This window comes from Nannobrachium achirus (assembly GCF_963921795.1).
Source record: "Nannobrachium achirus genome assembly, chromosome: 6".
Lineage (NCBI taxonomy): Eukaryota > Metazoa > Chordata > Actinopteri > Myctophiformes > Myctophidae > Nannobrachium > Nannobrachium achirus.
The window spans coordinates 28,548,295-28,575,052 of record NC_137815.1 but is presented as its reverse complement, the minus strand read 5'-3'; the positions used below and the strand labels follow the sequence as shown (position 1 = coordinate 28,575,052).

The following is a 26,758-nucleotide window of genomic DNA, read 5'->3' as shown; positions in this document are numbered from 1 at the left end:
TGTGTGTGTGTGTGTGTGTGTGTGTGTGTGTGTGTGTGTGTGTGTGTGTGTGTGTGTGTGTGTGTGTGTGTGTGTGCGCGTGTGCGTGTGCGTGCATGCGCGTGCGCGTGTGCATTCGTGCATGAGCGTGTGGTTGGCATACACTACAGTACTTGTCACTATCCCCAGTCTGGGACACTACTTGTGTCACAACGTGTGACTGGAACTCTGCCAGAGAGAGAGAGGAGAGAAGGTTCGAGAGAACTATCGAAAATGTTTGAAACATTTAATTTTGTATTATTATTATTATTATTATTATTACGGATGGGGACCCAAATGCATTTGGGTCCCCATCCGGAATCAGTGGGGGTACATTTATTGTAATCGAATTATTGTCTTACGAATGTGACAAAAAACATAAAATATTATTGAACTCAAGTCTCCATGGCGTGAGTAAAAAAAGTATTTTTGGGGGTGAACTACTCTTTTAATATTGATGGGCATAAACGTTTGAAGTGAGCGGTGTGAGTGTGTGTGTTGCAGTTCATTTCAGGGTTGCATGTGTGTGTCACCAGCGGTATTGCAGCTTATGCTACGGACAGACATGCATAGATTAACATGCATACATACGGACAAAGTCACTCTTAGGAGACGGTGTGACCAACGCACAAAAATGCTCATTTAAATAAATAATTATTACCATTTTTGAATAGCCAAAGCCAAACAATTACACCGAATGCTTTCTCCGATCTTAACTCCTTGACTGCCAGAAGGTGTGTTTTTCACAAAAAATCTCTGAATATTCTGTTACGCTCGGATCCGCGCACGGGAGCATTCAAAAGACACTCCCACCAGTGTTGATTTCGTTGACTAAAACAATGAAAAAAATTGTTGTCGACTGCGTTTTTTTCACTGACGAAAACAAAATAAAAACTAAGCTGTGATGACTAAAACTGAGACTAAATATATTGCGAATTTCGTCAATAAAATAAAAACTAGACTAAAACGGGAGGGACTAGTGGAGAAGAGAGTCATTTTATGTTTGGTTGCTCTCAGGTGTTGCAGCTGCGACGCATTGTGAGCTTGTAGATCTGCTATTTTCATTATGATGCATTATGATGCCATCAAGGCCTGCCAAAATACATTTTAGTTGGCTAAATCAACTCTAGATTTAGTCGCCTAAATACGTATGATATTTAGTCGACTAAAATTAAAAATTAAATTACATTTTATTCAAAACACTATGACAAACTAAATCAAAATTTGCTTGTCCACACGTGATCATCCATTGGAAAGATTGAGGCTTCCGCGTCAACCTTGCGTCCAGCCCCTTGCCACATACACAATCACTATATATTTTTTTTTTTTTCTTTCTTCTTTTAATTCCCCGCCAAAAAGGAAAAGCTTTTTTTTCTTCCGGTTATGTCATTGACGTGTCAGGTGACGTCCACGGGAATCGGAAAATTCCAATTGTACTCTCAGAGTTACAGAACTGTCATGTTCATTCACGACAATCTCTTTATGTGTTTCTGGTAATATTATTATCCACTCATTTTGTATGTCTGTGGCAAAAACCTATTTTTTACAAAAATGTCCACCACAAGCCAACATGGCAATGACATCTGCCCTGATTGTTTGCAGTCTTGTATTTCTCAAAAATGTTGTTTGTATTCTATTGCTGTTACAATGACTACTAACACCACATCGACAAATTGGAATCTCGCAAAAGGATTATAATGTTGAAGCCTGTCCTGGTCCCCAACGCCAACGGGACAACCAAATGACATTCTGATATCAACATATGAATATTCATGACGGCCAGCCTCTTGTCATGCCATGTCAAAACATGACGCTCATGAATATGTATCAAGAGGACGATGGGGGGCATGAATTATACAAGCTGCTCGTTGCTGCGACTCTTCTGGACAACACATTTTCTGTGGGGCATTGTCAGGGATGCTGGTGTTTTCCCATTTCGTTTGGACAATTCTTTCCTGAATTATTTTCTCTATTCTGTAAAACTCTCACACATGCAGGTGTAGCAGAGTGACTCACTGCCTCAGCCTGATGGCCTCAAAAGTCTAATATCTTCCCTGGTCCATAGAGATATACCATTGGTCTAGTGCAGGGGGGTCCGGGACCTCTAGGGGGTCCTCAGAGTTACTACAGGGGGTCCCCCAAATCTTCCAATCTTTTTATATTAACAACTTGAACCCTAGTGTCCATATTCTGAGAACTGTAGCCAAAAATAGCAGATCTACAAGCTCACAACGCCTCGTAGCGCGAGGCGTTGTGAGCTTTTAGATCTGCTATTTTTGGCAAAGAGGTTTGGAGTAGAGGGGAAAAAGAGCTGACTAAGTACAGAGTAAAGTTTATAATGACGGTTCAAGTGGTTAAATATCTGAAAACACAAATTGACATGAATCCAAAATACACTGATGATTGTGCTGTCAAACGATGAAACTATATGGAATCTATGAAAAGGTTGTGGGGGTCTCTGCTTCATCTCTCTCTCAACTAAGGGGTCCTTGGCCTGAAAACTTTGAAGACCCCTGGTCTAGTGGTTAAGGTGTTTGACTTCCACACGGTAGACTCGCGTTAGAATCCAAGGGGAGTAAATAGAACGTCCGGGCAAATGGAGTTTGCTCTCAGGTTTCCAGATGGGCAATTGCATTCCGTCTTCATTGAATATGATGGGCTATGAAGAACAATGCTAGATTTTTACAACTAGTTGTTGCACTCATTCTGGTTTATCAAATGACTGCCGCCACTTGGCAGTTATCGTATGGATTTAACATTAATGTGTTCACAAGCACAAACCGCAAAATGTTACGTATCCTTTTATAATGGACTACTTTTTGGGAAAGTGGGCATGACCTTTGGGCAAGTAGAACATGCCCTGTATTTGCCCGATGGGACAGGTTGACAAATCTTTTTAGACACATTTTTGACAAATGTGGCTCCTTAGGATGCAACAATATGTCTTTTTTATGAGATGATGCTAAAAAGGGATTCACTGGTGCAAAATGTACAAGCTCTTTTCTACGTGTTGTGAGCTTGCTATTTTCAAAGGATCATTATTTTTGAATTTTTTATGTTTTACTTGTTGTAACAGTGTGTTCTACATTGCGGTAAGGATACTTTTACTTAACTAAAACATTTGAGTACACTGTGTGTCACCCTTTTTTGCAACATGTCAATAAGAAAAGATATTCTTGCACCCTAAACTGCCTCAAGAGTCTAAACTTTGTTTGATTTGTCAGTGTGCTTAATTAAACCTTCACATATGGAAGAAAAAAAAACTCACACATGATGTAAAACACCCCATATGTAAAACATATGTTTGTAAAACACTCACACATGGCGAAACTGGAAGGAAGCCTTTCTAGACTCCAAATCAGCCTGTTGGCAGTTCTGCACTTTTTGTCACACTATTAACCGAACTCATTCATTGATTCAAAATGACCGCCAAGTTCCTCACTGCCAATAATTGTAATTTTTAGTGCACAGATCAATTTTTAGTGCACAGATCGTGCACGCCCATGCCTAGATCATCCGTTCAGGCATTCACGAGATAGAAGCCATTGTTTTCTTCAAATGTAAACAAACATGGCTGCCATTTTGAAAGATGTGGTTGGTATGGGGGTTAAACATGCAATTTCGCGATTGCGATCATGCCTAATACATTTTTTGAGGTCCAAAACTTTTTCTTTTTTTTACGGGAAAACTCGGGAAACTCGGGCCATGGCAGTCTGGGTACTGTACGGTGGCATCCCTGTCAGGTGTTTGTCTCTGTTTACGCCCGTAGCCAATCACGGACCAGCATTCCAGGTGACGTCACCATCGACAGCGAATGAGGGACCAGCATTCTTGGTGACGTCACCAACAACAAGGGCCACTTGATACAAGGCACAAGTTGGCACCTCGGCAGAGTACCAACTTGCCCACCCAAATACATACAGACAACATTAGGACTACTAGCGCGCTCTGCTGGCACACAAGTAGGCCATATTGGCCACAAGTGCACAAGAACCAAGTTGGCACCTCAGTCTAGTTTGCTTTTAAAAGAAGATGCTGTTGTAACACACCTTAGATCAGCTGGTATAGAATTCCACAGAGTGGGACCATATAGTGACTAAAAGCACCATAACCTGATTTAGAATTTATCCAGTGTTCAGTGAGGAGACCCTTTGTCAGATGAACTATAAAGGGTTCTGCTAAGGAATACCAGAAGAGTCGCCAACAATTTCACTCGCCCTGGACCATAGTAGAGTTGCTTGGGAAATTTCACCCATCAAGTGGTGGAAATCTCGCCTCTGAGTGAGATTTGGTATTCTCACCAAATAGTATTGAATATGTTGAGTCTCTTACTGGGGAGGGGGTATTGTCCTTGTTGTGTTATGTTTCAAGAAAGCAGAATATAGGCTATAATAAACATAGGTGCTGTGTTAAGTCTAAAATACCTAGCCTAGGCCTATAGCCTAATGGTGATTCACAGAGGCTAATTCTCTATGCAGAACCTGAAGACCTTAGAAGGATTTGAAATATTCAAAGAAGTGCACAAATGAAATGAAGAACATTCATGGGGGGCCCGCAGTGAATCTGTGTACCCAGGGCCCAGGATTTGGTGTGACACCCCTGTTCAAGCACATCAAAAACAAACATAGGAACTTAGGAACAGAGAAGACTAGAATGCCTAATAATATTCGTCAACTTCAAGTGTGATATAAAATCCAAATGAAACAATGGTTTAGTAGCAATATACTGTAGCCTACTGTAGATGGGAGGAGGGAGCGAGGAGCCGGAGGAGGATGCTATACACGCAGAACACGTCACACGCAGTCAGTGCGTCCACGGAGCTGAGCTCCGTTCAGTTCAATGTGCGACCAGCGACACTCAGTCAGTGAGAGAGAGAGAGAGAGAGAGAGAGAGAGAGAGAGAGAGAGAGAGAGAGAGAGAGAGAGAGAGAGGTGGGAGGACTTTTCTCATTCCCTCTGCACTCCTACAGACAGACAACAAACTACAGTGCGTGGTGGCGATCTTTTTAAAAGGGCTACAGTTTTCCCCCTTTCTCTGCAAGCAGCAGCAACTGAGGAAAAAAAGCCTCCTAGCTCGATCGATGCTTCAGTCCTACAGCAGCAGCCTGTAGTGCTGCTTTATTAGCCTTTGTGGGTGTTGTAGAAGGAAAGCTGGAGGCACTGTACTATTAGGCAGTCCATGCATCCGAGGAGGAGGTAGCAGCAGCAGCCACTTCAGGGCTGCTGATCTGGGCTGTGTGGAGCTTTCTTTCGCCTTGAGAACAGAACAAACGCCGATACAGTCCAGACAGACTGGACTGTCTGGAAACACATAGCAGCCTCAGCCTGAAGCCACATCGCAGCTTTGATTCTTTCGTTGCGCACCGCGTAAAAGGCGCATTTCTACTTTCCATCATCCATCATCATCATCATCATCATCATCCTCGATCACCGGGGTCTCAGTCAGTCAGTCAGTCAGTCAGTCAGTCAGTCAGTCAGTAACACCTATTAGACAGACCTGTGTCTGTCTGTCTGCAACCTCCGACAGACACTCAGGACCAGGAGAGCGAGCGAGAGAGGGGAGGTTGGAGAAGAAGAGGCGATTCATTGATGAATCACGTTTTTTTCCGTGTCGGTAATCTGTGAATACAGACGGACAGAGCGACAGACAGACAGGTTATCATCATACTATGATGTTGCTGCTCGCCAGAGCCAACATGTTGGCAACGGGATTGCTCTGTTTCTTCTTGGGATTTCTGCACAGTTTGGAGGTGATGGTTCCACCAGCGACAGCAGCTATGGATGGTAAGTCATAAAGAGACACGCATTTAGGCTGTATATTATAACATACACTATGTCTGCTCACATGCAGTCCTGCTGGACGCAGATATGTTTTTGTAGACACGCACATGTAACCTATATTTTGCATTCAAAAAATATCATTCATATTATAGTCTATCATGCATAGCCATGCCCATGAATTGTCCAAATGTTTTATTATGACTCACTCGCTCCTATTATTTTTAGACGACCACGGGCAGTGTGTGTGTGTGTGTGTGTGTGTGTGTGTGTGTGTGTGTGTGTGTGCGCGTGTGCGTGTGCGCGTGTGCCTGTGATAGTCGGAGCGACATGAATTAAAGCAGACTTTTTGTCTCCACGCCACGCGTGAACGTTGTTGAATGGATGTCAGATCAGTGTTCGCTGCTTCGCACAATGCGCCTCAGCACACTGTACTGCTGCTAACACACACACACACACGACACACACACACACACACACACACACACACACACACACACACACACACACACACACACACACACACACATAACCCAGCTGTCACAGTTCACACTATACGCCATGATGCAGACAGACTGACAGACCTTTTATATGTAAAAGCGAGCCCTTTGTGTGAAAGAATGGCATGTCTTTCAAAATGCCACCTTTTGAAAGCCAACCTGTCAGACATATTGCATATATTTTTGGTCCAGGTATGCATGCTACATACAGCCCAGTGGTTCTCTATACCCTTTCAGCCCGTGTCCTGTGAGAGATCCCCCCAAAAAAATAATCACATTTGAACTGATAGGGACCCCCAAAAGAAGCATATTTGAACTGATAGGGACCCCCAAAAGAAACATATTTGAACTGGTGACCACCAAAAAGAATCATAATATTTGCAGTGGGGACTCCCAACTGGGGACCCCCCCACCCTGACAAGCACTTGGAATTGTAGGCGTAACGCGTTATACTTGACCCCTATTTTGGTGAGTTGACCCTTAGGTCTACTTATAGGACAGATTATACCAGCCAGTACCAGGAGTCATAATATGGTTATTACCGGATAGTCCGATTATAAGCAATGTTGCCTTGTCTGCTCGTTATAATATTGGTGGCTGTAATCCTGGGCGCTACGAACTGAGCTCATGCTTCTTTCAGTGCATGAGAAGTGAGCTGGCCGCTTCTTATCACCTGACTGGGGGGGGAGTTTCCCCCGGTAGGACGTAGCTCGTGGAAGGAATACATTATTCAAACCATTTCCTTTACCCTCCATCAGGCGCCCCGGCTGGCCAGGGGGAGGCAGTATAGAGACCAGGATGTTTTTTGTGAGGGTATACCTACAGTATACCCTAGGGGACACGGGGAGAACATGCAAACTCCATACAGAAAGGCCCTTTCGTCAACCCCACTATTGGGCTCATTTTCATCGACCTGGTTACGTACTTCTCTCGCTAAGTCGGGCAACACTGATTATAACACGTACGCTCAGAACTGCTCCCCAGACCCAATGACAGCTCAGCAGCAAGTTGTTGTAAACACTCCTCCACACACACACACACACACACACACACACACACACACACACACACACACACACACACACACACACACACACACACACACACACACACAACACACACACACACACACACACACACACACACACACACACACACACACACACATCCAGGACCTCTGGAAACAATTACTCCTCCACAGTCCTCCTACCCGTGTGTGTGTGTGTGTGTGTGTGTGTGTGTGTGTGTGTGTGTGTGTGTGTGTGTGTGTGTGTGTGTGTGTGTGTGCGTGCGTGCGCGTGTGCGCGTGTGCGTGTGTGTGTGCGTGCGTGTGCGTGCACCTCCAAGATCTGCAGGAGAAGGAAAAGGAGGCGTTTATCAAAGAGATGTTAGGTTCTTACAGTCATCAGTCTGTGTGTGTGTGTGTGTGTGTGTGCGTGTGCGTGTGCGACTGTGCGTGTGTGTGCGTGCGCGCGCATGTGTGTATATTGTCACTGTTTGGCAGAAACCTCTTCATCTCCATATTGTACCGTATTTTCCGGACTATAAGGCGCACTTAAAAGCCTTTAATTTTCTCAAAAAACTACAATGCGCCTTATAGTCCAGTGCGCCTTATATATGGATCATTCATTGACATTGACATTCCCTTTAGCACAGCTCCATCTGATGGATGCATAACGCAACGGTAGCGTCTATTATGTGCGCCTTATAGTCAGGTGCGCCTTATATATGAAAACAGTTTGAAAATAGACCATTCATTGACAGTGCGCCTTATAGTCAGGTGCGCCTTATAGTCGAGAAAATACTGTACCTTTTTGTGTTTTTTTCATAAGCTGATGTCCTACTTGATCACACTACAGCGTCACACAAAAGCATCATATGTAGCAGATCTACAAGCTCCAAACGCGGTTCGAAGCGAAGTGTTTTGAGCTGGTTGATCTGCTACTTTTGCTGTTTTGGAATTTAGGACAGAGACGATATAATGTAGTATATGTGTCTGAACACACAACTTTGGCTAAATAAAACATAAAGGTTATAAAATGTACTTGTTAGTAGGCTACTCCTTGTTTACCAGATAACAACAAGCATTACAGTCGTTGTCATTTGGTAAATTAAACCATAATACTGCACAATACTATTCTATCTAAGTTAATGCACTTCGAATACAACCTCTCAGAACTAGTACAGACTATTTTCATATTTTTGACCTGATACAAATGATTAAACACAATCAGCAACTTCTGTAAATATTCCTGTATTTCAGACTAATGATGTCTCGTTGTTTACTGCTGCCAGGGCCAGAGGTCTTGGGCCGTCATCAACAGAGCCTGGGGTTTTAATTGGACCTAAACTGCTCATTGTGGCTAATAGGGAACCTCTTATTTAACAGGGTCCAATTATTGAGCAGTGCTGCTAATTGGAAGGAAGAGAGGCCCTGGTGAAAAGAATTCACATCATTCCACCGGAAGTAATGTTGTGTTGTTGTCAGTGCAAAAAGAGTTCAGTTCAGCCACCGTCGCAAGCGGAAAGGACTTTATTCCCCTGAGGGCTATAGAATGGTTAACACAGTGACGTTTATGAAAGAGGCAAAGCTACAATTATAGAAGTCTAGTCTGCACACTCATGTAACTTTGCAAAAAGCTCCCAATCAAGGCTTTATTGTAGACTTGTGTCGAAACGTTAATCACAAACACAAATGGATTATGCCTTAATCTCCTCTCTATACTGTGTGGACAGTAGGGGGAACAGCAAACAAACTAACTAATAAACAATCACTGACCATGGGAGGGAGAAAGGAGGGAACGAACGCACCACGCTAACGAGGTCAGGGAAACAAGGAAAACCTATAAATGAGCTGGTGGAGATTTTGTGGTTCTTCTCCTGTGTGAGAATTAAGCGATGCAACAGCCAGAGCCAGCCCTCATTTTACAGCGCTTCCCAGAGTTGCTAGTTTGGCGAGCCAGACTGTTGCCACCAGTGTTCATTTCACCAACTAAAACTATGACGAAAAATACCCCTGAACTGCCTTTTTTCACAGACAAATACTAAAAGAAAAAAAGAAAATGATGACTTGAGAGTCAGTGACTAGTGCAGAAATCCAGTAGCCTGACACACCTGAATTGACATTTCGTTTCACTCCATTATTCAGTCTGAAATTGCTTCCAACTGCAGCAGTTTCTGGGATGGGCGTTGCCAAAGAGGGCAGTCTTCTGCGATTGGTTCACCGTCTGACCAACACAACAGTAGCAAAGCAGATGACGCAGATGACCTAGTGTTGTTATGTGTGGCTGGCTAGTGGCTAGCCTGTTGCTTGCTAGTGCTACTTGCTAACCAAAGAAACAGCAGGAATAGGAGCACAACAAATTAGTAGTCAAACAACATAACATGTCTGCTACTGATGTTTCATAGCGAGATCGATACGATCGCATTTTACCGCATTTTACCGCGACGCGATGTGTGCGGTCCCGTCCGGTGGCGGCCAATTGCACATGAGTTCTGGGAAAACCCCACCCAAGCTGATCACAAGACGCTGATTCACAACGCTGATTCGCCGTACGGATTTCCAAACGAGGAAAACCTCTTCAATGAGAGCAACACCAGACTCCCTGAATCGCCAAAACAAAATCTTTAAGGGGTGTGGCTAGCGATTCAGGGTCTGAACCAGGCTAGAAATCCAGTAGAACTAAAAGACAAGTCATTTTATGTTTTCCTGCGGTTGGGCTGTTGCGCTTCGAAAATAGCCGATCTACAGTACAAGCGATGCAGGCGTGTTCTGGTCTTGTAGATCGGCAATCTTTGGTAGCTGGTCTAAAAATCAGTCTGCCAAAATACAATTTAGAAAAAACTAGACTAAAGTAAAACATCTCGTACGATTACAATATGACTAAAACTAAATGGAATTTAATTCAAAAGACTATAAACTACATAAAAATCTGCTGTCAAAATGAACACTGGTTGCCTCCGACAATCTTTAAAATGCTTCCGTCATACAGTATGGAGCAACGGAAGCTCTGAAAATGATCAGAGGATAAAGCTCCTCCAAAAGGCAAACGTCAAAATCGTGAAAAATGTGTCAACTCACTTTAGAATGCTCCAAGTCTTTTTATTTTGCAGCAGCAAAAGACATTGAACAACATTTTGACATTTCGGGCTTTGTCAACTTGACAAAGACCGCAACGTCGAAACCTTGTTAATTTTCCTGTTCATTCTTTGCAACTATCACTGTATCACATTGTTGGCGAGATGAATGCGTCCTTTTTTTTCAAACCTCATTTTTTAAAGAGTGACTCACGGTCGTACCGAGATTAGATAAGAGAGGGAAGTAGGGCTAGTGTCACGTACAGTTACACCGTGTTTCTGGAAAGGCAGTAACGCACGTGCCCAGTAAGTCACGTAATCACGTATTTGCCTAAGAGGTCAGACACCACTTCTTGGATTTTACAATCCATATATTTATTATATTAACTCTTGTATGGGCTAATAGACCCACATACAGACCCAAATACAATACATCAGACCCTCTGATAGCATGGACTCTGGAAATAATCTATCAGGATATTGCACTTGTGTCCTATAATTCACAAGGTAGTCTAAATGTGAGTGAATGAGTAAGTATGTTCAGTATGCATGAGTGACTGACAGGGAGGTGGGATGCTTGTGTTTTTGTGTGAGCGTGGAGAATATTTGTGTGTACTTGTAGGAGTCATTCCCTTCTACACATACAATCTGGGATAAAATAGCGTGTTGGTTTGTCAGATTTGCTGACAATCGACATGTACTTGACTTTATTTGATTTGTTTATATGTGGGACAGCGCACAACTGCAAATTAACCAACATTTCAGCAGTGCATACGTGGGTGACTGTGGAGTCAGTAGGCCTATGCATCTTATCCCTGTCTATACTGTAGGTTTCCTCCCACACCGAAAGCCATATTATGGTCGGTTTATAGTTTATGCTGATGGATGGTGCCATCCATGCATCTGTCCAATCGGGTGAGTCGAAGGCAGATACAGGGAGGGTCGTGGAAGTGAGTGGTAGGTGTGCTTTGGCACAAAATGCGCTCTCTGCGTTTTTAGCCATGCAGTCACACACAAAAATAGTTTATCTGCTGCCAACCATACTTTGGTGTGACTGTGCCCTTACAAGTAAAAGTCTGAATCCCTCTCAAGTCGTCGGAATACAAAATGTACTTGAGTAAAAGTGCAAAAGTTTTGGCATCAAAATGTACTCAAATGACCAAAAGTAAAAGTACTCTTTGCAGAATGTCCTGAAAGTTTTCGAATGTAGCCTATACAACTCTTTTGAAAATAGCAGATCTACAGATCTACAAGCTCACAATGTGACGCATTGTGAGCTTGTAGATCTTCTGTTTTCAAATTGCCAAAATGTATATAGGGCTGAAGTGGGTAATGAATATTTTGTAATAATAATAAAAATCTACAAAGTAGCCCGGTCTACAAGCTCACAATGCGTCTTAAGTTACGCAAAGTATTGTGAGCTTGTAGATCGTCTATTCTCGCCATCCAACACCATTCGTGACAGCCCCATAATGCTCAGTGACTGCTCTGATCCTTCTAAGGCAGTGGTTATCAACCTGTGGGTCGGGAAAATATCAACCTACAGGACTTTGTTCCCACAAAGAACAGCACAGCAGGTTTTGGAAACTTTTAGTTGCGACCGTCAGGTCGCAGTTACTATCAAAACCTCCACAAACTGTGAGTCCGTCCGTCCGTCAGTCAGTCAGTCCGTCCGTCCGTCCGTCAGTCAGTCAGTCTGTCTGTCACATGTCACATGTCACACTTTTGCCCTGCTCATATCTCCGCAACCGTTGCCCCGATCCATGCCAGATTTTGCACACACACTCCTTGCCTGCCAAACTACAACCTCCAAGGACCCCCGGAGCTGTAAAAAATGACCAAATGTGCAAAAATGACCAAATGACCACCCCAACGGGGCTGCTCACAGGGAATTCTCGGGGACCACCGACTCCTGGTGCTCCAGAACCGATGCAAAAGTGGTGGCGCCCCCAGTGGAGGACCCCCTGCCACTGCAGCGCACATAAAATGGCGTAACTCGGGCTAGGAGCGACCGGGAGAGCCGGGGCCGGTACCTATTCGTCCGCCTCGGCGGCGCGGAGAACCCACCCCTCATTTCTCACATGGCCCTCTTCTAGCGCCACCATGTGGCGGATTCTTGCAAAACACATTTTTGGACACTGCTCCTACAATTTTTGCCCTAAAATCACTCAAATCGGTACACAGTATGTCTACACTCATGTCATCAACATGGATCTGTCCCATATAGTGCCACCTTCAGGCCGATTTTTTAAAACACATTTTTGGACACTGCTCCTACAATTTTTGCCCTAAAATCACGCAAATCGCTACACAGTATGTCTACACTCATCTCATCAACATGGATCTGTCCCATATAGCGCCACCTTCAGGCCGATTTTTTCAAACACATTTTTGGACACTGCTCCTACAGATTTTGCCCTAAAATCACACAAATCGGTACACACTATGTCTACACTCAGCGCCACCATCAGGCGATTTTTTTCAACCACATTTTTGGACACTGCTCCTACACATTTTGCCCTAAAATCACGCTGCGACCTGACGGTCGCTTATCTCCCGATTAGGGAGTCTTACTGGTTAGATACTTACTCACTCCTGATGTTAGCATGCAGTTCAATCCTTCTTCCTCTCAACGACAGACTGACTGACTGACTGGCCGGACTGTAGCTTAGCAACAGCTGTCCCTCCACATCAACACACTTAACACATTTCATTGCTGAATTCACAGGAACACTCAGAGACTCAGAGACAAAAAATACGATGAAAAACGAAAGTGCTGCAAAAAGCTCAAGAAAAAATTCAACCATGACCTCAAAAAACACATTGAGCATCTTACTGCTCAATGCAAGAGACTTAGAAACCAGACAACCGCCCTAGTTAGATCCGCCAAAAAAAACTACATCGACGACAAAATCGATGAATACAAAAACAACCCACGAGACCTATGGAAGTTGCTTAACAACCAATTAGGCTTAAAATCAAAAACCATATGCCACAACATAAACATCAAAACGGACGCCGCTCTCATTTCTGACAAAGGTGAAGTGGCTACCCATTTTAACAAAACCTTTACCACCACAGCCCGTTCACTGGTCAAAAGACTGGTCGCCCCATCTGGGCGGTATGGTGAAGAATTTGTTAATACATTCTACAAAAAACTGGGCGTCAGTAAAGACAGCTTTAAACTTTCCACAGTGACAACTGATGAAGTGTTTAAAAAATTGAGCGCCCTACCTCAACACAAGGCCACTGGCCTTGATAAAATCCCAGCTAGATTTCTCAGAGATTCAGCCGCCACCATTGCTCCAATCATTACCCACATAATTAACCTTTCCATCGAACAGGGTCATGTCCCCCAGGACTTCAAACTAGCAAAAGTAACCCCCCTGCATAAAAAAGGTAGCAAACTAGACCCTGGAAACTACCGCCCCGTTTCCATTCTTAGCTCCATATCCAAAGTCATGGAGAAAATAGTCTACGAACAGATTGCAAGATATCTCGATGAGAATAATCTGATTTACGAGTTCCAATCTGGATTCAGAAAATCCCATTCCACTGACACATGCCTTCTCTATTTGACTGACCAAATCAAACGCGAAGCGGATCAGGGCAAGTATAGTGGCATGGTCATGATGGACCTCCAGAAGGCATTTGACACCGTGGATCATGCTATTCTGATTGAGAAACTAAAAGCCATCGGTCTTGACAGCGCAGCAGTGAGCTGGATGCAATCTTACCTGGTGGGGAGGGAACAGGTGGTGGAGATTAACGGTACCCTGTCCCCCCCCTCCCAGTAAGCTGTGGAGTTCCCCAAGGTAGCATACTGGGACCTCTGTTGTTCCTAATATACGTGAACGACATGGCATCTGCTTGCGACTGCAACCTGTTCCTGTTCGCGGATGACTCGGCTCTCCTAGTCTCGGGCAAGGACCACTTGCAGGTTGAAAAGACACTTAACTCTGAACTGAGTAAGATCTGCACATGGCTTAACGACAACAAATTATCAATTCACCTGGGCAAAACCGAGTCCATCCTCTTTGGATCAAATCATAACCTCAAAAAGGTAGAGAACTTCACAATCAAAGTGGGTGACAAGGTCATAACACGAAAAAACGAAATCTCCTACTTAGGATGTATCCTTGAAGCTAATCTTTCCAGCGAAAAGATGACTTCAAAAGTAATACAAAAAATCAACCAACGAACTCGTTTCCTACAGAGGATCGCCCCAATGGTCAACTTCAACACACTGAAGACCATAGCTGGTGCAATAATCCAGCCCCTCTTTGACTATGGAGTCCACGTATGGTATCGTGACGCCCCACAAGCCCTAAAAACTAAACTCCAAACAGCCCAAAATAAACTAATTAGGGTCCTGCTTAACCTTCCCAATCAGACTCACCTCACCGCTACTCACCAGTTAAGAGTGGGGTGGCTCAGAGTAGATGACAGAGTACAGCAACTTGCAATGGGCCTGGTGTACAAGATACACTACACCACTATGATACCCAAGTACCTGTCAAAATACTTTATAAACGTTAAGGATGTCCATAATTACAACACCAGAGGCAGTGCCACAGATCACGTTCAACCCAGAGTCAACTCAAAGAAAGGGTCGAACTCGTTCTTCTGCTACACCACAAAAATGTGGAATGCCTTACCGAAGGCCATAAAGGAGTGTGGATCACTAGCATCCTTTAAAATTGCCCTAAAAAACCACTTACAGGCAGCAGCCGTTCACAACTGGTAAAAACCTAGCCCAACCCTACCCTCCCTGCCCCTTCCTTGTATATACTGTACATACTGATTGTTTAGACTTACTGTTACCTGCCCCTTCCTTGTATATATTGTATATACTGTACTTACTGATTGTATAGACCTACTGTTTTCTTTTTTTCTTTACATATCTACTGCATAGTACTGTGTTCTATTTGTCTGTCATTCAATGTTATATGAGATACTTAAATGGTTTCCTGTTGAAATAAGCTTAGTCTTTTCATGGATCTCCTTTTAGTAGACCTTGTACCAGTGAACTGTACCGTCATGAATCTGTACATTTTCCTATGCAAACTTCTAATAAAGCCTTCAATCAATCAATCAAACACTGCAATAATAGGAGTGAATTCTGAGAACTTCTCAGAAGAGCACATTTTTATCTGACCTAAAGCTAAGTTGCACTGCTATTGTACGGCTACAGTACACACACACCCCTCCCCCTTCACAACATCACGTTGCCAAGAAAACCTGTCATTATCTCATTTGCAGTTTCATCACAGAGCTGAGTGCTCCAAGGCTACAAGAGCTACTTTTACCCTGGCAATACTAGCAAAAGCCTCTACAGACTAAGAGATTTCGCCTACAATACGATATTATAATTTTTTCATCGGATCGTATGAGCACACACACTACACCATCCTCAGTCTTGACGATTATTGGGTTGTGTGTCCCGCTGTGCGAGATACGCGCGACAGGCCCGCACACACAACAAGACCTCTCCTCCGACTCCCCTGTGGTGAAATCTGGTGCGAGACGTGATGAGACAAAAAAATAAAAAATAAATCACGCCTCCCTCAAAGCGCAGCGCTGAAGAGCAGCAGCTGTCAGCAACAAGCTTGATTTGCCCCGCTGCGCCCCGCTGTGTTGGACTTGAATCTCCCAAACCGTAAATAAAACAAAGCCATAAAAGATATGTTTCTGGATAAACAAACGTGTCTATAACCACTCAAACTGCATGGCGCACTGTGCGCAAAGACGCTGATCATTGATTTATTCCTGCATGCAAAACCGAACTGTTTTAAAGTGACTTTCAAAACTCAACAATCTGCTATAATACAAAGCGCCTCGGCGCTGCTGCTGGGCTGTGCTGCGAAGCGATACGAAATTAAACCAGTGACATTAAAAGTAAGATCATGATACAAACTAAGACGCCTCAGGGTGACAAGCGACCATGTCTTGGCCATCTGGTCAGTGATTTATATCGGACCAGTTACCCATTATGAAGATCCTTGTACTGTATATGGAGATATGCTGTGAGAGCCCAAACTCTTACTCAGTTATTCATAATGTGAAAGTTCTATGATGTCTATGACATCTGATATCATACACTTTTATGCCCATACATGGAGATCCCTGTCTGTAGAACCAGCCACACAGGTATGGGCTGTCTTGGCCATACATGGGCATTCCCATAGAAGTCTTAAGGCTTAATATTGATGACATCAGGGAACTCCATATGGTCATAAAAGGGATTCTGTTAGTGGGACATCACAGTGAAGCCAGAGCGGCAAACCCATTAGGGCTGTCACAATTATTATTACATAATCGTCTAATCGCAATAATTTGACATAATCGCGATTATGTTTCATAATCGTCATAATCGTTTCCATGTTGAAAAATGTTCATATATATACAGTATATACCCATTAAGATTGGGAACGCATCCGCTTTAACCATTATTTCTTATACTTTGGCTATTCAAAAATAGCAGATCTACAAGCTCATGAGCTTGTAGATCAGCAATTCTTTTTAAACTGTGGAAATCTTTGAATATATATTTCTTCTAAAGCGAACATTTTTAACTCAACTCTTTGATTCTCGGGGGGTCCCTGGAACAACATATTTTGAGATGGGGTCCGCGGTCAAATACATATAATTCTAGGGGTCCTTGATATTAAAAACTTTGAGCACCACAGATAAAGAAACATTTAGATTTAGAAGACATTTTTAGGTATTCTTCAGGTCTTAATGATGACACATCATGCACATGCACGCACGCACACAAGCACGCGTGCAAACACACACACACACACACACACACACACACACACACACACACACACACACACATACACACATACACACGAGCGCACGTGTGCACACGCACACACAAACACACACGCGCGCACACACACACACACACACACACACATACACATACACATACACATACACATACACATACACATACACATACGCACATACGCACATGCTCAAGTCAAGTGCAACATTCTCATTTTCTGGCATTCCGCCTGGCTGGAGTAGAAGCAGACACATGGTTTAGAGTAGATGGAAGATGTTTACGGAACAACAACAGTCTGACACAGACAGACACCCAAGGCCCAATGTCACATCATCATTCTCTTTATGTCAATAAAGCACTCAGCGCGCATTGATGCATATACTGTATACTACTAAGGCTTCAAATCAATATCACAAGATTATTTCAAACAAACCAATAGTTGAAACAATTGCAAGCACCAATCTCCGAACCGTGAGACATGAAGTATCAAAATAAGCAAACAATTCAATTTGCGCAAGGCTATACAGTACACTTTGTGGGTTCACTTTTGTTTTACACAAGTATCGTACTGTTATTTCTTATTATTCTATTCTATCGAATGATATCTATACATCTATAAATAAAATAATGAGTAAAGTAAAGTACAAAAATAAATACAATATTTATTTCTCGTCTCATTTGATGAGGAATGTTGTTTGGGGGTTGGAGAGATCGCTGCATGTGCCCATGATTTCATGTTAATCACTTGAGCCTGGATATATTTCCATGTGGTTGAAGTGTACGTTCACTTGATGTGGTGTTCCACTGAAGCGTAGAGGAAACATGGTGTTAGAGGACAATTTGTATTTGTGAAAGTGAAGTGAAGCGCTGTGACCTCGGGTACCTTCCCTTTAAGGGTCAGGTTGTTGTTTAATATCAATGCATGAGGAAGACAATGGTTTAACATGCCCTCTGATACTCCTTGTTAAAGCTGCTGTCCGTACTGTAAGTGTTACTGTAGGTCCACTCCCAATGGAGAGAGAGGTGTAAATCGCAAGTGTAACACCTGCAAAAAGAAAGTTTACTTAGGAGATGATGGAAGATGGAATAAAGTTCTGATTAGGGAGTCTTACTGGTGTTATACAATTATGTAGGAGGGGTCCCTGCTTCATCTCTCTATCAGCTATGGTAGTGATACTAAAACTCCAGCCCGCGGGCCACTTCCAATTTTGACTGTCCCACCAACTTAATGTCCTCGAAGTCACGCATCCAACAAGCTTTAAACTGAGCAGATTGGACCTTCCACTCCAGAGATAATGCCAAAACATCTTGAAAGCGCCAATTTACGCCGTTTAAAAAAATAAAGACATTTTACCGGTGGCTCTGCCCAACTAATTAGCATACCCAAAATGACATTGTAGGCCTAATGCAAATCAAATGAAAGAGTACAAAGAGAGATGTACTGTAGCGCTACTCAACATATGGTATGGTGAAGCAGGGCTTTACTTACACAAAAAACATACACATTTGAAACGAGGAGATACAAGGTTTCTGCCCGACAGTGATGAAATAAAAGATCAGTTATCAAGTAATGTCATTTCATCAACTGGCCCGTGGCCCCTTGACATTATTTGTAATGTGGCCCACATCACAGGTTCAGAAGTTTGAGTATCCCTGAGCTATATGGGGTCCTTGGCCTGAATAAACGCAGAGAACTCAGGTCACAATGCTGCTGCGTCACACGGAGGCTTGTGGCTTGGCCCTGGTCTCATGAGAAGGTGTTTGAGGATTTCAACATAATCTCCTCTTTAAATGTTTTCCTCGGCTTGCATACTGAGTAGGTTTAACTGTCATTCCTGTTCTCTAGTTTGGGTACAGCGTGTACTGGAGCTGTTCAAAATGGACCAAAAATAACATTCTGTGTCTTCTAATGAACCGCGTAGGTTTGATCACTTCCCTTCGAAGTTTGAAATATATGATATTTTTAATATGAAATATTTATGTAGATGTAGTAAAAAGACTGTAGATGTCTCTTTCTCTCTCAGTGCCGGCCGTGGTTGACGCTGCTGAGAAGTGCATGTGCTCTTGGGAATTCAAATGAATACTTTATATCCTATACTATGGCCTCATTTCAATCGAGGTGACTGATTTTAATTAGTGTTGCCCGATCCCGATCACGTGATCGGATCGGCCGCCGATATGGCCGTTTTTATAAGATCGGAGATCGGGGGGAAAAAAATCGAAAAAAAAAAAAAAAGTTTTTCTTTTTTTTTTTTTTTTCAAAAAAATATTTTCTGGGAGTACTGAAAGTTACAGGTAAGGTGAATGCGATATGAAATGTAAGCTTACCATAATCACAGTAATCCTTAATTATTTTCAATCATATTCAAGGGCTTTTGGAGAAATGAGACAGACAGAGCACTGCAGAGGGAAGGTGATTGTGTCAGACTCTGTGTACAGCTGGCAGCTGATGCCAATAAGTAGTAATTGGCCCCTTGCTAATGGATCAAAGGAAGGCAATTATGTCTCTCTGCACTGTCAACTAGCTCAGTGGTTCTCAACCTGTGGGTCGGGACCCCCAGGGGGGTCCTCAAATTATTTTGGGGGGGTCCCCAGATGATTAACTTAATGTGCAACATTGTTTTCTCTCTCAACAGTAAACAAATCAACATAAAGTTTAAGTGTATAGAGGGTATCTGCACATTTCGAAAGTGAAAAATTAAGGACTTTTTAATACCTCTAAAATGACAAATTAAACATTGGCCAAATTGTCAAATATTAAAGCCAGAAATTGTGAAAATAGCCGATCTACATGCTCACAACTCCTCGCGTTGCGAGGCGTTGTGAGCATGTAGATCTGCTATTTTCACAATAGAACCGTGTTATACAAAATATACTTCCTCAACTCTTCAGGGTCGGGGGTCCCCAGTTAAAATATGATTATTTTGGGGGTCACGGCCTGAAAAGGTTGAGAACCAAGTGATAGAATGAATAGATTTTTTTTTTCTTCTTAATGCCTTGCCAAAAGATCGGATCGGGAAAGATCGGGATCGAATCGGAAGCAATAATATTTGATCGGTATCGGATCGGGAGCAAAAAAACCCTGATCGGGGCATCCCTAATTTTAATGAATCCTCAGTCTATTGGTGTTGAACTTTGTCTCGCTAGGCAGCCTTTTTCATAAGACTCGGACTTGAATTGCTAATTGACTTGAACCTCATTTTCCATCAGGGACAGAAAATCTCAACGCGATGTGTTTTGTGAGGCTTAGTATATTCGCATCAATGCGGTGAAAGCGCTGAGTGCTTTATTGACATAAAGAGTTCATGAATGATGATGTGACATTGGGCCTTGGGTGTCTGTCTGTGTCAGACTGTTGTTGTTCTGTAAACATCTTCCATCTACTCTAAACCATGTGTCTGCTTCTACTCCAGCCAGGCGGAATGCCAGAAAATGAGAATGTTGCACTTGAGCGTGTGTGTGTGTGTGTGTGTGTGTGTGTGTGTGTGTGTGTGTGTGTGTGTGTGTGTGTGCGTGTGCGTGTGCGTGTGTGTTTGTGCGCACGTTTGCGTGTGCGCATGCGCATGTTTGTGCTTGCATGCGTAGTCTATCAGAGAAACAGACTTGAGTTACAAACTGTAAAAAAAAAAATCAGACTAGACACCAAAATCTCTTCACCCAAAAATATCAGATCTACATGCTTGCAACATGTTGTCGTGAGCTTGTAGATCGGCTATTATCTGGCCTCATGTTTTCCCCAGAATAAGGATGATGGGGTTCAAGTTGTAAATCCCCTATATGTCAGTCAAACTTTTTCATGTCGGACCCTCAAATTGGCACTTGTTAGCCTGCGGAACCCCATTTGAAAATATATGCCAGGGACCCCCATATAAGAGAAGATTTTTACGGCTCTAGCAGTGATTCCCAACCATTTTCATTTCAAGGACCCCCAGTTTGACCTGCATTATAGGCTACTACGGACCCCCATTTAATGGCATTTCTATCTTTGGCACCCCAATTCATATTGTAAAATCAGTGTTAATTTAAGAGAGTGTACAAACGGAACCAAATTGACCTTAACAGGTCCATTTGGTTCCATTTGTACACTCTGAGTTACAGACCCATAAGGGTCCATTTGGTTCCTAACTCTCAATTAGCTTGGGACCCCCTGGAACTCCCTCAAGGACCTCTGGGTCCCCACTTTGAGAACCAGTACCCCAGGGTTCCCCAATAGGCGGCCCGTGGGCCATTTGCGGCCCGTGGGGGGCTACTGTCTGGCCCCCACCAACCCCAGTAATAATGGTGGTATAAGAGCAGCAACAACACTAGTATATCGTTGTTGTTGGGTGGAAACCTTGTATCTCCAAATTTGTACGTTCTTTTGCAAAGTAAAGCCCTGCTTCATCATACAAGGCCGTCGCACAAAAGTAGTGAAAACAGCAGATCTACAAGCACACAACGCCTCGCACGTGTGCTTGTAGATCGGCTGTTTTCACTAGTTTAAATCATTTTTAAAATGATAAATGCAAAACGAACCGTTTTGGACATACAAGATTTTCACCCGACAACGACGATATCTGAACTGTCGCTGGAGTAGCGGGAACGCCACCGTCGCCCCCAAGCAATGTTGTGGCCCTCGGCTTGGTACCCTAAACATGATTCGGCCCTTGGGGAAAACTAATTGGGGAACCCTGCAGTACCATATGTAGAGTGGTCCCCCCTCCCTTTCCCCCTCCAGTGCCGTCACACTCGGCATACAGCACATGGCTGTAGTCACAGCCTGGCAATCACCCTGCACCACCAGACATGCCGCAATCTCTGTCAGACATCCAAGCAGTTGTTTAATAATCATTTTATGATTACGCGTCAGTGGTGGAAAAAAGTACTCACATGTCTTACTTAAGTAAAAGTATCAATAGCCTACTGCAATGTAGAAATACTGTTACAAGTAAAAGTCCGGAATATAAAATTGACTTGAGTGAAAGCACAAAAGTGTTGGCATCAAAATGTACTTAAAGTACCAAAAATAAAAGTACTCAAAATGCAGAATGTCCCATTTCCAAGTTTTCAAATCGTTTGAAAATACCCGATCGACAAGCACACAATGTGTAGCGGTGCGACGTGATGCGACGCATTGTGAGCTTGTAGATCTTCTATTTTCAAATGGCCAAGATGTATATAGCATTATAGGGCTGAAGTGGTTAATGTATGTTCTGTAATAAAAATCTATCTACAAAGTAACTAGTAACTAAAGTGTTCAAACAATTAGTAGTGGAGTAAAAGTACAATATTTGGATCCGAGATATAGTGGAGTAGAAGTATTTATTGGAAATTGGAATTACTCGGGTAAAGTACAAAAACCTCAAAAAAATACTTAATTATGTACAGTACTTAAGTAAATGCACTTAGTTACTTTACCACTTAGTTACACCACTGTTATGCGTCAAGTCACTTAATAGGTCCCCCCCCCCCTCCCCTCTCCCCCTTCCCTCGGTCCCAGGAAAGGCGTACAGAGCTTAATGTGCAGATTTTACAGTGTGCAGTTACATCTTAGACTTGTGAAAAAGCCAAACGGTCACAGGAAGTGTCTGTCTGTCTGTATATAGTCCCGTTATGGTGTAGTAACTTAGCGCCTCGTTTTGCTTGGCAGCCTCCTTCCAGACGTGCAGCGGCAACATTCCTGATGTGAATTCTCTCTCCGCTCTCTGGCCTTGCGGTGCATTATGTATTTAAAATGTAGTCAGTAAGTCGGGTGCATTATGTACGGCGCCGGACAACACCCGTTAAAATTTAGGCCTAGAATTATTGACTGCTTTAACCGGTGAAAAATAGCAGATATATAAGCTCACAGCGCGGCACTGGGTGCCGCGTTGCGAGCTTGTAGATCTGCTATTTTTGAAAAAGTTGTGAAAATCATGTGTGCAAATCTTTGAATATATGTATTTTCAAAGCGAACGTTTGTAACTCAAATTTTGCTTCTGGGGGGTCCCTGGAACTAAATATTTTGAGATGGGGGTCCGTGGCCAAATACATATCATTTTGGGGGTCCTTCACATGAAAGGGTTTGAGAACCACTGACATAGTAGTCTCTCAAGAACAGACTAACTGAGCTCCAGTTAAGTGAAAAGGACCTCTTCTTTGACGATGGCTGGCCAGATTGCTGACATAGAAAAAAAAAACCTTAGAGGGATTCAAAAGACACTTATTGAATCGGGTCAAAATTCGAATTTTCACGATTTTTCAAAAATAGCAGATCTACAAGCTCGCAGCGCGGCACTCGGTGCGTGCTGTGAGCTTGTATATCTGCTATTTTTCAATACTTAAAGCAGTCAATAATTCTAGGCCTAAATGGGTTAAAATATAGTCAGGATTCGGGAGGTCAGACAACATCAGGGTGTTCACACAGTAGGAAAGGAATAGGGAAGTGCTGTATCGTTCAGAATCAGAGAGGTGGAAAGTATACCTTCATGCATTCAATCATTCAATGTTATTGGCACAACAGATGCAGGTAAAAGTAAGGTGAAACTTGTTTGTGTAGGTTTGCAGTACAAAGGATAAAAGTGAATTAATAAAATTTGTGCAGCAGATGGCTTGCTCAGATGGCTTTTTGACGAGTGCTAGGTAGATGGGGAGTAGTTAGTAGGGGTTAAAGGTTGTTAAACGTGTCACTATATACACCAGTAAGACTCCCTAAATCGGGAGATAAGCGCCCGTCAGGTCGCACACACAAACTTTGGAAGGCAATGGTAGCCAATCAGGAGGGAATATGGGAAATGGGACAGATCCATGTTGATGACATGACTGTAGAGATACTGTGTACCGCTTTGCGTGATTTTAGGGCAAAATCTGTAGGAACAGTGTCCAAAAATGTTTTTTTTTCTAAAATCGGCCAGATGGTGGCGCTAGATGGGACAGATGCATTTTGGTGACATGACTGTAGAGCTACTGTGCACCGGTTTGCGTGATTTCAAGGCAAAATCTGTAGCAACAGTGTCCAAAAATTTGTTTTTCAAAAGTCGGCCAGATGGTGGCGCTAGATGGGACAGATGCATTTTGATGACATGACTGTAGAGATACTGTGCACGGTTTGCGCGATTTTAGGGCAAAATCTGTAGGAGCAGTGTCCAAAAATGTGTCTTGCAAGAATCGGCCTCATGGTGGCGCTAGAAGAGGGCCATGTGAGAAATGAGGGGGTTGTGGTTTGGCAGCCAAGGAGTGTGTGTGCAAAGTTTGGCATGGATCAGGGCAACGGTGGCGGATATATGAGTAGGGGAAAAGTGTGACGTGTGATGTGTGATGTGACGGAGGGACGGACTGACAGCCGGTGGAGGTTTTGATAGTAAAGGCCTCTCCATACTTCGACCGAAATGTTCGGTGAGTTGTGTTTTCCGACGTGCAAATTTCCGAACTCTCGTTCGGTCCAATGCTTTTCAGAAGTCCCGAGGGATATAATTTTATGGTAGAAAAGGACCTTTTGACCGAAAACGGTGGTTTCGGTCAAAGTATGGACAGGCCTTAACTGCGACCTGACGGTCGCAACTAGAGTCTAGTGTATAGACACTAATACCAGACAATACTCTACTCTTCTCTTTGCACTGGGCTAATGGCCCCGCCCCGGTCCTTGGGGGAGTGGTCTCCAGGGGGTCCCCACTCCCCAGCAAAGATTATTCATAGTTAGAAACCAAATGGAACCTTTTTACCGTTATGCAACTATGACACTGACAGTGTACAAATGGAACCCTTTGTACACTGTCAGTTATTTAATGCTGGCCAAACTCCTTAAAAAAAGAAAAAAAGAAAATAAAAGTTTGAAAACCACAATTTATCCCGGCCTAAACATGTATTCATCAGACATTCATAAAATTACATAAAAGTTGGGCACAACAATGCCCGCTGGGCGGTTTGTTTTGTTTTGTTTTTGTGTAATTGGGTTTTCATTTTAACATGCCGTCCAAACCAAACCTCTGCCAAAGTCCTTGACTTAACAGACACAGCAGGGCAGGTGGCCTCTGGGGTTGTAGAACGTTGCTCTGCTCAGTGTTCCATCCTCCTCCATGATGCTTCCTCCTCCTCTTCCTCCTCTTCAGGGGCGTCAATTGGGTATGGCAGGGGTATGCAGCTGCCATATCCTGGGTCCAGGGGGGAGAATACAAGTTACTTTAAAATATAAATCCATGAATGTCTCTTTGTCTATCTGTGCTGGATATGTTGTTAAATTACATTAAAATAACTACAAATGCAAAATTTAACAAGGTATTATATTTATATTCTCCATAATTTTATTCTCCCCATCTTGACAGAATAGTATATTCCCAGGTTCAGCAGGTCAGCTGGTTGTTAATTGTGGCACATTTACTATATTATGCCTAGTTTAGCCGCACTTGAACAACTGTTCCAGATTGCCATATCCAGCCCAAGAAACCATTGAAAATTTGGGGGAAATAAATAGAATGTACTTCTTAAAATAAATGTATCATGCCTGTTGCTAAGGTATGGCAACATGACTGGTGTCTTGCACGCGCGCCACCAGTCATGTTGCCATACCTTACCTTTTTCTGAACTGACGACACTGCTCCTCTTGCTTTTATCATGAAATGGTGAAGCGCTTCTAGCAGGTGTGCTGAGGAGGTGGAGGCATAGAGGAGGCGGAGGCACACTGGCAGCGTGGTTCTTTGTTTATGGGACTATCGTGCGAATACAATAGCTTCAGGAGAAGCTGCTAGGAACATTGGGGTAAAAATGCGCGATTTTTGTGCAAAAGGTGGAGTCTTTAGATGCAGTGTAAATGTGATTCTATCGCGGAGTTGCCTAAAAGTAATCGAAAAATAATCGCTGTCAATTAGTTGTAGGGATAGGTCCATAGCACAAGGCCCAGTAAGGGCGAGTGCCAAAGTGCGGCCGGCCTTCGGCCGCGGCGGCCGGCACAAGGCCAGTCCATCCATGGTAGACCAAACATAGTAGCCTAGAGCCTATTCTTCTATAGGCCTGCTAGATCGATAGGGGAAGGGGATCAACATCACGTGATTCTCTTGTTTGGCCGGCATGCGCGTATGACCGTATGTGTGTCTCAAAGAATACAAAAACAGTGACACTAGCAGATTCGTGAGTTTTAAAAGTTTGGTAGCCAAATTCTGAGATTTCTGTCTCTCTCTTTCCCTCTCTCTCTCTCTCTCTCTCTCTCTCTCTCTCTCTCTCTCTCTCTCTCTCTCTCTCCCTTTCCGCCCGTCTCCATTGTGTCACAGCTGTTTGCTTCTTGCTCATTACTGGACTTTAGGCGGCTTTGCGGTTTGTGAAAACAAAAAAGAAAATTCCCCAAGGAGAGAGAGAGAGAGTTAGTTTAAGTTCAAAGGGTTTCTCCATGGAGAGAGAGAGAGAGAGAGAGAGAGAGAGAGAGAGAGAGAGAGAGAGAGAGAGAGCCAGAGAGCTGCCTGGAACAAACCCGTTATGTCTCTTTCTTTCTTTCTTTCTTTCTTTCTTTCTTTCTTTTTTTCTTTCTTTCTTTCTTTCTTTCTTTCTTTCTTTCTTTCTTTCTTTAGTTCCTCTGGTGGAATGTTGACGTGAGGCTCTGTAAATAGTTTAGATTAATGTCATGGTGTTCTTCCTGTCCAGGG

At 43.2% G+C, this 26,758-nt stretch overlaps 1 protein-coding gene across 1 annotated transcript in view; it reads left to right on the top strand.

Annotated features, from left to right (window-relative positions):
• Window positions 1-5,689: 5,689 nt before the first annotated feature.
• The window catches only part of LOC308286965 (low-density lipoprotein receptor-related protein 1-like), a gene marked incomplete at both ends in the record, with an annotated part of 303,935 nt that continues 282,866 nt past the window's right edge, over window positions 5,690-26,758 (top strand). The window contains one exon of the mRNA XM_080728087.1: window positions 5,690-5,801. Coding sequence (XP_080584213.1) covers window positions 5,690-5,801 — 112 coding nt within the window. The remainder of the gene's footprint in view (window positions 5,802-26,758) is intronic.